This window comes from Pempheris klunzingeri, chromosome 8 (genome assembly GCF_042242105.1).
Source record: "Pempheris klunzingeri isolate RE-2024b chromosome 8, fPemKlu1.hap1, whole genome shotgun sequence".
In the NCBI taxonomy this organism is placed as follows: domain Eukaryota; kingdom Metazoa; phylum Chordata; class Actinopteri; order Acropomatiformes; family Pempheridae; genus Pempheris; species Pempheris klunzingeri.
The window spans coordinates 15,955,767-15,967,145 of NC_092019.1; the positions used below are offsets into that span (position 1 = coordinate 15,955,767).

Genomic DNA, 11,379 nt, shown 5'->3' on the forward strand with positions numbered 1-11,379 from the left:
CCGGAAAGACTTCAGACAGACAGTTTTAGTTGTAAAGTTCATCCTCTTCTGTTGAGTAGATCACAATTACAGTGTGTTTTGTTTAACTGACATTTTTCCCCTAGTTACAGATATTGCACCCACAGTGATACACGGTGAGGGATCTCTCTTTTCTCTTCTGTTGTTTTTTTCCTTTTTGATGTGCAAAGTTAATGTCACTGTCCTGCACCTTTAAAGTCCATGGAAGCAAGGAACTGATATACAAATAAATTAGACCTAGACTGACTTTTGCTCCTGAAAGTGAAGGAATACAGACAAAAAATCAGTGGCAGTCTGTACAGTCAACACATACCAGTTTCCAGCAATCTTCCAGCCTTGAAGTGAGATAAATCTGTTGCATTTAATTTTTGTCAGTACTTTCGTGACAAACTGCAGACCTCTGTTTCTTGTCCAAGTGTGAGAGGGAGTGCGTTGCAGCCCTGCCTGAGTTTGTTTGCCATTCTTTGCTCTCAGACCTCTCAGGGGAATTTCTACCCGAGACAAACACTTCTGGACAGTTTCCGGACCCCCATCACACTACTGACTGAAAACTTTGATCCTGATATCTTCTGTATATGATGGGAAAGAGCTGTGGGCAGAGCAGCAAAAGCAGGATAATCCTTCCACTTTAAGCTGTGGCCTATAGAGAGCAAGCCGTAGAAACTCATTAAACTACAGTCTGGAGCTGCAAGGGGAGTTTTCCTCTGTTCTGATTTGGCTTATTTATGAGAACATGGTTGGAGGGATTGTGCCGAGGTCACAGTCAGTGTTTCAGACTGGAATCTATGAGACCATGATGACCCTGCACTCAAAGTCAGTGTGTGATAACAAGAAGTTTAAGGCCCTGAATCACAAGCAAACATTAACTCCCACATTGTGGGTGAGATGGACAAAATTCAGATTGAAGAAACACTTCATGATGATACATGTTGTTATTTTTTAAGTATTTAAATCATATCTCATCTTTTTCAGTCTTGTAGTAAAAAGCTAAATCCCAGCCATCAAAAACACACATCTCTCAAAAATTCAAACGAGCACTGATTTTCCCACATTAAGTTCACTTTACCCACAGACACAGAGGGTGGTTTTCAGCCCTTCTAAAGTCTGAGAAATATAACATGAGGTGTGAAGTTTGAAAGATACTGTATGTGCCTTTACCAGGCAGAGAGGGTCTAATGGTTTGCATTATAGGAAATGTAGGATTGTGGCCCCACACTGTGACAGGGTTTTGGTAAAACTGTACTAACTGTAATGAGTCATTTATCTAGACACAAGAACTGGGATTTAATGATACAGTTGAAACCAGAAGTTTACATACACTGTATAAAAAGACACATAACCTTTTCTTATTTCTCACTGTCTGACATTAAATCACACTAAACTTTTCTTGTTTTTGGTCAGTTAGGATTACCAAAATTATTTCTATTTGCTAAATGCCAGAATAATGAGAGAGAGAATTTATTAGAGAATTTTTTATTACTTTCTTCAAAGTCAGAAGTTTACACACATTTCCTTAGTATTTGGTAGCATTGCCTTTAAACTGTATGACTTGGGTCAAACGTTTTGGGTATCCTTCTACAAGCTTCTCACAATAGTTTGCTGGAATTTTGTCCCATTCCTCCTGACAGAACTGGTGTAACAGAGTCAGGTTTGTAGGCTGCCTTGCTCGCACACGGCTTTTCAGCTCTGCCCACAAATTTTCTATGGGATTTAGATCAGGGTTTTGTGATGGCCACTCCAAAACATTGACTTTGTTGTCCTTAAGCCACTTTGTAACTAATTTGGCGGTATGCTTAGGGTCATTGTCCATTTGAAAGACCCATTAGCGCCCAAGCTTTAACTTCCTGGCTGATGTCTTGAGATGTTGCTTCAATATTTCCACATAATGTTCTTTCCTCATGGTGCCATCTATTTTGTGAAGTGCACCAGTCCCTCCTGCAGCAAAACACCCCCACAGTATGATGCTGCGACCCCCGTACTTCACAGTTCACAGATGGTGTTCTCAGGCTTCCAAGCTTCCCCCTTTTTCCTCTAAATGTAACGATGGTCATTATGGCCAAACAGTTCCATTTTAGTTTCATCAGACCACAGGATATGTCTCCAAAAATTAAGGTCTTTGTCCCTGTGTGCATTTGCAAACTCTAATCCGGCTTTTTTATGTTGCTTCCGGAGTAATGGCTTCTTCCTCGCTGAGCGGCCTTTCAGCCCATGTCGGTACAGGACTCGTTTCACTGTGGATAATGACACTCTCTTACCAGCTTCAGCCAGCATCTTCACAAGGTCCTTTGCTTTTGTTCTGGGGTTGATACGCACATTTTGCACCAAAAAAACTTTCATCTCTGGGACACAGAACCCGTCTCCTTCCTGAGCAGTATGATGGCTGGACATTCCCATGGTGTTTATACTTGCGTATAATTGTTTGAACAGATGAACGTGGCACCTTCAGGCATCTGGAAATTGTACCCAAGGATGAACCAGTGTTGTGGAGTTCGACAATTCTCTTTCTGATATCTTGGCTGATTTCTTTTGATTTTCCCATGATGTCACACAAGGAACCAGTGTGTTTGAGGTGTGCCTTAAAATACATCCACAGGTGTGCCTCCAATTAACTCAGATGTTGTCAATTAACCTTCCAGATCATCATCTGGGCTTTCCCAGATAGTTTCAACGCATAGTAATCTTAGTGTATGTAAACGTCTGACTTTGAAGAAAGTAATAAAAAATTCTCTCTCTCATTATTCTAGCATTTAGCAAATAGAAATAATTTTGGTAATCCTAACTGACCTAAAACAAGAAAAGTTTAGTGTGATTTAATGTCAGACAGTGAGAAATAAAAGGTTATGTGTCTTTTTTATACAGTGTATGTAAACTTCTGGTTTCAACTGTAACTATGATATCTAATGATTTAATATTTCATGCCCTTTTTAATTTGGGGTAATACATACTGTGCTCAAAAAGGATTGTGTCTGGTATGCCACCATGCCTACTACATTACAGCTTCATGAATAAAGTTAATATGAATATAAACTTATAAAACACTTCCTCCATGTTAAGCGGATAACATTAATTAAATCTTGGTTTTTAGCATGAAATCATATCGGTATGGGGTGTAATTTTATCTCCAATATCATTATGTCCAGCATCATTGTATTTTCCATCATGTTGCACTGCTTCTGGTATGCTGAGACAAATGAGAAGATAATGGGGAAAAAAACAATGAACAAAGAGGAATAAACTAAGAGGGGCAGAATTGGGATGGGAATTATGCTCACAAATTAATTTCTGAATATATAGCTGTTTGCAGAAGACTTTCAGCTATTTTACAAGAAATATTGGCTGAAATAATAATAATTTACTCTAAATCACCGAAGTGACCAAAATTAGTCCAGTAATTCCTTCGCAGCACTGCCTCGCCTGTCTATTTCTCTTGGCTTAATCAGTAGGTGATAATTACGAGCTTGGCTTAAAGGCAGGCCGATGAGTAAAGAGTTAATTGCTTTACAACCTGAACATTAAAAAAAAGACAAGAATCATGTTCACACATGCGCTCAGGCTCAGCGAGCTTTTTGCTCAAGACCAGATCATAATTTCCCATATAAGTGCACTCTGACAGCACCCAGGATTTGAACGGATCACTTGTGAGTCATGTTGAAAACTTTCCTTCCCTCCCTCTTTTCCTCACTCCGCCTCGTCCCCCCTCTGAAACCCCACAACAACCATAAAAACAGTTTGCCCGGTTGCGCAGACGGACAGCCTCCGTTGGACCAATTAACGGGCCCGTTTGTGCGCTGCCCCGCGGTGCGTCTCTTCCTGGGCGGCCTCCGCTGTCTGTGCCAGGACGGTCTGAAGTACAAACAATACAAGACTCACACAGGCTTGCGATGGGGTCGTCTTGGGCTCTAGTCAGCGCCGCCGCATTTCTCTTGGTTTTACTGAGCTCGGCATCTAAGGGTTGGTACTGTTATTTACTTCTTCTTGTTGTGGTTCTCGGGTCAAAAACTGTTGTGTTTGTTCTTGGCTGTCGGCCAGGCTCCATTTTTGTTCTTGTAGACAGCTGGAAATGCGCTTAATTCGCCTGTAGACCCTCCGGAATTAATCCTGGAGCAAACGCACTTTAAAGGACTTTTGGTAAAACTATACAGATCATAATTTATGCTTAACTAGTGCGTGACTCGTGGTGATTTAATGCATGGATTAATTCAGGGTGCATCATGAATTCCTGTTGCTCGCATTAAAAAATAATCAGGTCACTGTGGCTTTATGTGATTGGTTCATATTTAATAGATCATAAATTAAGGAATGTGAATTCACGGTTACTTAATGCATTCATTGATATGCAAGCAAATCAGCTGGAATCCTCTTACATAAAAGTTTAATTTTGGACCCTTCATTTGCTCATCATCATATTTCTATGGGAACAGTAACTGTTATGTTTTCAAACTGGGCGTCAGATACAAACATTTATATGTTGTTGCATGACCCAAAAGCACTTCTGACACATTTACAGCCATGGGTGTGGAGCATGAGTTGTTTTTTTCCAATTAAATTTGTGGTGTTGAAAGAAGGGGTACACAGTACACAGTAGAGAAAGATGCACTACAACCAAAATCATCTAGCAGGTACCAACAGACAAAATACTAGATACCACTGGGTTATGCAACAACATGTAAATGTTTGCATCCGACGCCCAGTTTGGAAGCAGAACAGCACCTAGAACTGTGAATTAAGTCCTTAATTGATGATCTATTAAGTTTGAGCTAATCAGATAAAGTTATAGTGACTTGTGTGTTTTTTAAGTCCAACTTTAAGGAACTTACCTCCCTCGAATATCTCACTACATTTCAGAGGCAATAGAGTAAAATGTTTTTTTATGTATGAAACTAGCAAAAAGTTGGCAAGTATTAAAAATTAGTTCTACCTCAACTAGCAACAACAAGAAAATCTGTAATAAAGTATTCTATGTAATATTTAATCACAATTATAACTTACTTACTTTTAATTTTGTGGGTAAATTTTTCTGATAAAACATCCAAACATTCACTTAAATAACACCATAAATGCAGTATTCTTGTAATGGCACATTTTTTTTCTTCTTTTTACTTCTTCCACCACTGGCTGTGTCTCCAACACTAATGAAGACTTGCATAACTTTGTCTCTCTCTCTTTCTCTTTGTGTGTACATATTTCCAGATGAGCACATCGTTGAACAGCGTGAGGTCACCTTTGACATCGACAAAATCATGCAAGGTTCGTGTGTGTTCACATACTGGTGGAGTATCTCTGCGAGGACCAATTAGAACCTCAGAGTTCAGAGTTGCATTTGACCAGCTCTCACTGCTCCAAGAGGCTATTTTAGAGTTAGGACTTAGCGTGAGACTGAGGTTTAAGGAGTACTCTGCTGATTTTGCTCATGAAGCTCACTTTTTTCATGATAATGAGTCCTACTTAACCTTTAAAAATGGCTGTGTAACGCATTCTCTTTGAAGTGTGGAAAATTAATGCTGCTGATTTCTCGTTATAATCTATTTCTTGTGAGTCCTCTGATTTTATGGAAATTGAACACTGCATTGCTAGAGATCCCCTTTAAGTTAAGGTTAAGGTTAGGATAAGATTTTAGGTTAAATGCATATAAGCAAGCAGACAAGACTACAGTTAATGAAGGTCAGGATCAAGTACAGAAATACAGTAAAAGTAAGTAAGTAAGTATTTGCAGACAATGCAGCATATTCTTTTTTGTACATCATTGTTTTAAAGATCCCTGTGTCTTTCAGAGATGCAACAACCAGATCCATTCATGTTGCAGAAAGAGGTGGACTTGGCAGATATCCTCGATCCCAAGGGTACTGTTAGTCTTCTTATCTATTGTTATCACATAACTACATACTGTAGCAGCATGTCCACCTAAAACAGCTCGTTTTAGTCTGACTAGTAATGAATCAGGACAGCATGGTGGTGCGGTAGTTGTTGTTGTTGCCTCACAGCAAGAAGGTTCCAGGTTCGAATCCAGGTTTGAACCTGGGGTTTTTCTGTGTGGAGTTTGCATGTTCTCCTTGTTCTAGCGTGGGTTCTCTCCGGGTACTCCGGCTTCCTCCCACAATCCGAAGACATGCACATTAGGTTAATTGGTGACTCTAAATTGCCCGTAGGTGTGAGAGTGAGTGTTTGTCTGTCTCTATATGTTGGCCCTGTGATTGGCTGGCGACCAGTCCAGGGTGTACCCTGCCTCTCGCCCAAAGTCAGCTGGGGATAAGCGGTATAGACAATGGTGTCCTAGCCATAGGTGTTCTAACCATCATCTCTGTTTCCATAGAGTTCCCCATAGAGCAGGCGATGATGCCTTCACCAGAACAGTATGATACCCTGAGCGACAGATGTAATCTATCTATCTATCTATCCTGTACAATAAAGCAGCATTTATATAAAGAAAATGCTTGAAAAGTACTGTTTAATAATACAGCCTTTATTCTCTCAGACCAGGGTTCCAGGCCAGGAGGCTTGACACCTGGAGGACGTTTGTATATTTCTTCTTCCCTTTCTTTTGACTTTTCATCTGTATTACCAGCTGCTGGAAAAGTATAAATAACAATGTGATTCCCATCCTTTCCTCTAAGGTCGACCAGGTTTTGGACCCCGTTCCTTCGGTGGTCCTCCGTTCCTGGACTATCGCGTTCAGTTCCCCGTTGGTCGACCAACCTCCGACAATCTCCAAGCCATCTGTCTCCATGGAGACCATCGTCCCCGTTACCCAGACTCGTACTTTCCTGACTCTGGTTTTGGCCAGCAGAGGAGAAGGGCCAGTGCTGTCAATAAGGCAGAGTCCTGGTTTAGTATGTGCTGCAAAGGGAATCAGACATGGGAGAGGGAAGTGATGCTGTGTTGTGCCACACAGGCGGTGAGTTTTCACAACAGCTCCAACATCCCATTCAGCATTTTCTTACTCGGTATGAATACAAAATGACAATATGATAACCTGTATCATATTATCGTAATTCTGCCCCTCTTGGCTTATCTCTGTTTGCTCATTATGTTTTTTCATTATTTTGTCATTAGTCTCAATATAATTACAAGAAGCGTGGAACATGATGAAATACACAATGATGTTGGAAATAATGATATTGAAGATAAAATTGCAATCCAAATTTATTATTATTATTATTATTATTTATTTAAAACTATGTAGGCCATACCAAACACAATCTTTTTGTATTCCCCCGAATAAAAAAAATGGGTTGAAACATTCTTCACATTGCAGAGATGATAGTTCTCGCATTTTTGAAAACGAAGTTCAAGGCTTTGGGTGACTTCAGTTGACAAGACCATTATATGCGTCCCAGCCTGAAATAACAGACAGGCCTTGGCATGAGCACCATAGTGCAGTCTGAGTGCAAGCCACAAATCTGTCTCCATTTCTTCTGTGAATAAAGCATCACTGTAATCTTAACACCTTTCTTTTGCCATGTTTTTTTGTTTCAGTTTTGGTTTAGTGTGTCTTAAAGTACTCCACATAATTGTGGGTGGCCCATTCACTCAGCATACAGCCTAGGGCGTGCAGACTGTACAGTATGTCGGCGTTAAAGGCTTCAAGTCATACTCAATGTCTGTTATTTTTCTGCGCCTACTACAGTGGGAGCTGTCAGTCAAATCCTTCTGTGAGGAGGACTCATCAGTAAAGGATCGCCTCTACGACTGCTGCAGACTGACTGGCAGCGACAGGCTAAACTGCTTCCACAATGACGCTCCAAACCCAAACTATGGGCCAACAGAGGAGCTGCCGGTGCCACCACTTCCCCTTGACGCCATCTTCAACTTTGACCCCAGCACTTGCCAGAGGTATGCAAGGGAATAAATAAAATGAGCATCAATAAAAATGTTGATATTGACAATTAGCAATTTGCATCAATTATTTGATGCTAATAATTTACTGTGATTTCCAATTTACTGGGATATCCAAAACCAAAAATATTAATTGATAATAATACAGGTTCTATGTTTCCAAACATAGAATTTGACATAGAACTTAACAAAAGCAAAGACATTTGCTCTTATGGAGAGGACAAAACCAGAAATCAGTTTTTATGAGAGCTTAATATGAATGAATTAATTAATGAATGTCTTTATTGTCATTGCAACAACGAAATTGAAAGGTGCAATCCTCCTTTAGGTGCCATAAAAAGTATAAAAGAAACACACTCGAATGCAGTGTGATAAATAACTAAAAAACAAAGTGCAGAATAAAAAGTGTCTAAGTACACTAATATTTTGAACAGCTGCAAGTGCCAATGCCTTAAATGATATGTCTGGCTGTATAGTATAATTTTCTTATGATCAAAGAATGAAAACACAAAAACAAACAACAAAAACTAGTAAAAACTTGTCAGCGAGCCACTCTGTCACACAGGGTGACATGTTCATTCATTACAATGAACATTGACGCTGTCGTTCATTTAAACTAATCTAATCTAATATATTGAGTGGTTTTTAAGGATTTGAGTCTTTAGTTTGGAATGAGACTGAAAAAGACTTGGTAGTGAGGTCAGATAGTGTTGATTAATGGACTAAGTGGGCATTCAGACTGAATTCAGACTTGTGTTAAATGTATGCATGGAGCTACATTGGTGAGTGTGCCTTCAGTTACCAGTGAGACAGTGAAATATGATCCAGAAAGTCCACTTTGAGTAACTGATCCATAAATTTGAGGGCTTATCAGATGCCAAAACACAACAGTGTGTTTCATCATATTATGAGTAAAAATGTTACTCTTCCGGAAAATTATTATGGCAGTAATAATAATAATAATAATGATTTTAGATTGTATGCTTGCACATCTTTGTCCGGCCTTGCAGGGTGATGTTGCATTGTAAACCAGTGAAAGTTGCGCTGGATTGTCTTTTTTTTGCTGGATGATCCTGAAACCCCCGCTGCATTAGTGGAGTGGTCCCATTCTTTTTTTTATGTTGGTCTGAATGCACCCTAATGCATGACCTTTGGTCTTTTCATGGGACTTGATGACAGTAAAGCAAATATAGAATAGCACTAACCGTCTTTCCATCAGACAAAGGAAAGAAAGTTATTTGAAGAGAAATTTTAGAGAAGTGTTACTGAGGAACCTGAGATTGTGAAACACACTCATGCCTCTTGATTTACAGGTCAGTGATGACTCCATACAGCATCATAAGAAAACACAAAAAAAAGAAGGAGAAGAAACCATCTGCTGCTCAGAAACCTGACATCAACTTTCCTCCTGGAAAACCCACCGCTGGTGTTATTGAATCACTGTGCAGTAACCAGAAGCTTCGCCCTCTCTACACTATCAAGTGCCTGCCAGGTGAAGGCTTTGAGTGGCTGGCTCGTCAGGCAAAGACCATTAATCGTATAGAAAAAGGATTCAAGCATTGTTGCAAAAAGGACCAGGATGTGCTCAACTGTGCTGATGGGAAGGTCAAGCAAGAAACCCACACACATGATGATTTTGTTTCTTTTTCCAGTCATTTTTTTTGTACCTTCACGTGTCCTTTCTTATTTTGTGTTTCAGTGGCGTGAGGAGCTGGACAAGTTTTGCTTGGGTGAGAAGGGTAAAAAGGTGGATTTCCACTGTTGTTCGGTTGACAGGGCAAATGATCGATACAGCTGTTTCCAAGACTCTTCTCCTGACCCACATTATAATACAACTTCCACCACTGAGGACGTCTCTCTTAACAAAATCTGTGAGACTCACAAGATCATCAAGAAGAAGTAAGACCATACTTCCTATTCTCTTCATTCTCCCTCTATAGTGTAATTTTTTTTTTGTTTAATCATTGGTTTGTTCTCTTAGTGTATCTTTTGATGCTTTTTGTCATTTCTTCAGTCACAGAAAATAAGGCTGAAATATCTCTTATGTTTAATGTGCTGACACTGCTGCTACATGACGATGTCACTGTGTTTTAGGTTCCCTGTTGGTTTTCCTCTCAAGAATATTGTGACCCAATGCTGCCCCCTGTCTGAACAAGACAAGACCGCTTGTATTGGGCAAAGGGTGAGTTAAAAAAGGAAGTCACTGTACAAAATCTAGCAAGACAAAGCAGAAGACAAAGTTTGTGCTGAGAGAATTTTAAATGTAATATTTGGAGTTTTGCAGCTAATAACAGAAAATCCTAATTCTATTTCTCATTTGTCTGTCCCCTTCCTCTCCATGAAATCAGCTTGAGGAAATGTCAGAGAACTGGTGTTCATTAAGGAAGGCTTCTCCCCCAGCTGTCCGGCAATGTTGCAGCGGCCCACAGTCTCCACAGTGTATCTCTAAAATTCTCACGGATGCCATCACCAAAGCAACCAAGGTCCCACGCCAAAAGAAGAAAAAAAGGTGCCCTCTCTCCTAAACCCTCATGACCTTTTCCTGCAGACCCTACTGGCACTGGGCCATTCAGAGAGATGGCAAACTATCAGCAGAGGTGACCTTCAATCACTGAACAGGAATAATTATTCAGACACAAATCCAACTTAGAGGCCTGTAAGAAAATGCAAAATGTGGACCAAATTCTAGCTTCATCTACTGCTAGTGTTACTTGTATATTTTCATCTGAGATCACGTGAGAATTATTGTTATCACAAGAATACATTTATAAAAAACAAAACTATTGTTAAATGCTTAGTTTTTAAAACAGACTTTTGTCTGTGTCACTGTACCACTATGTTTAATAGGCTGCTTTGCATATTTGATTAAGAATGCATTTTTTGATTCCTTCGGAGCTGCAAGATCAGTTCTTTTCTTTTTTATATGGATTTGTGATTAAGATCATATCTACAACAGCTCTAATAAAATTGTTTTTAAATGTACCTTTGGTGTGGTTTGCTGTCATCTTGCATGCAAGGACTAAGTTGTTAATATACCACGGTGTACCTGATGCATTACTATAAGTCGCCATTTTATAAAAACTCAAGCTGACATAAATAAATGTATAGAATATGAATGAAAAGGGGTCTTATATGTGGATATTGGCAGTCAATAAGTTTAACAATGTCAACAAAAATCACTCGGACAGATTTTCACAAAGACTTTAATAACTAAGCCCATTTAACATTCTTGATCATCGGGCAGCAAAAAACAGCCATTGAATGAATAAAGTTACTTCTTTTTAAAAGATTTTATCATTGTCCTGTCATTACATACACACCATAGAGTCAGTCCAACATAGAGCAAGGACTGATATGATAATGATAATCATTATAAATGATAATGATAATCACAGTAAAGGCACATGGTGACTGCTAAAAGTTAGAGAGTACAAGTGTGTTTTAAGCTGAGTCTTTAAGATGTTAGTAGTGGGCCCTGTCCCCATATTGCTATATTAATACAGACTCTAAGTATCTGTACACACTCAT

General features: G+C 39.4%; 1 protein-coding gene across 1 annotated transcript; it reads left to right on the forward strand.

Moving 5' to 3' along the window:
• Nucleotides 1-3,742: 3,742 nt before the first annotated feature.
• On the forward strand, nt 3,743-10,833 carry ecm1b (extracellular matrix protein 1b). The gene is made up of 11 exons (XM_070836111.1): nt 3,743-3,969; nt 5,209-5,265; nt 5,790-5,858; nt 6,329-6,391; nt 6,491-6,529; nt 6,630-6,910; nt 7,643-7,848; nt 9,165-9,456; nt 9,551-9,750; nt 9,946-10,033; nt 10,200-10,833. Exons 1-11 carry the CDS (start codon nt 3,900-3,902, stop codon nt 10,374-10,376), a joined length of 1,542 nt encoding a protein of 513 aa, XP_070692212.1. The 5' UTR covers nt 3,743-3,899; the 3' UTR covers nt 10,377-10,833.
• The last annotated feature ends 546 nt before the right edge of the window (nt 10,834-11,379 follow it).

Coding starts and splice junctions, on each gene's coding strand:
- ecm1b (XM_070836111.1), top strand. CDS start 3,900: ATGGGGTCGTCTTGGGCTCTAGTCAGCGCCGCCGCATTTCTCTTGGTT. Junction 5,859..6,328: donor AGATATCCTCGATCCCAAGG/GTACTGTTAGTC, acceptor CTGTTTCCATAG/AGTTCCCCATAGAGCAGGCG. Junction 9,457..9,550: donor TCAACTGTGCTGATGGGAAG/GTCAAGCAAGAA, acceptor TTTGTGTTTCAG/TGGCGTGAGGAGCTGGACAA.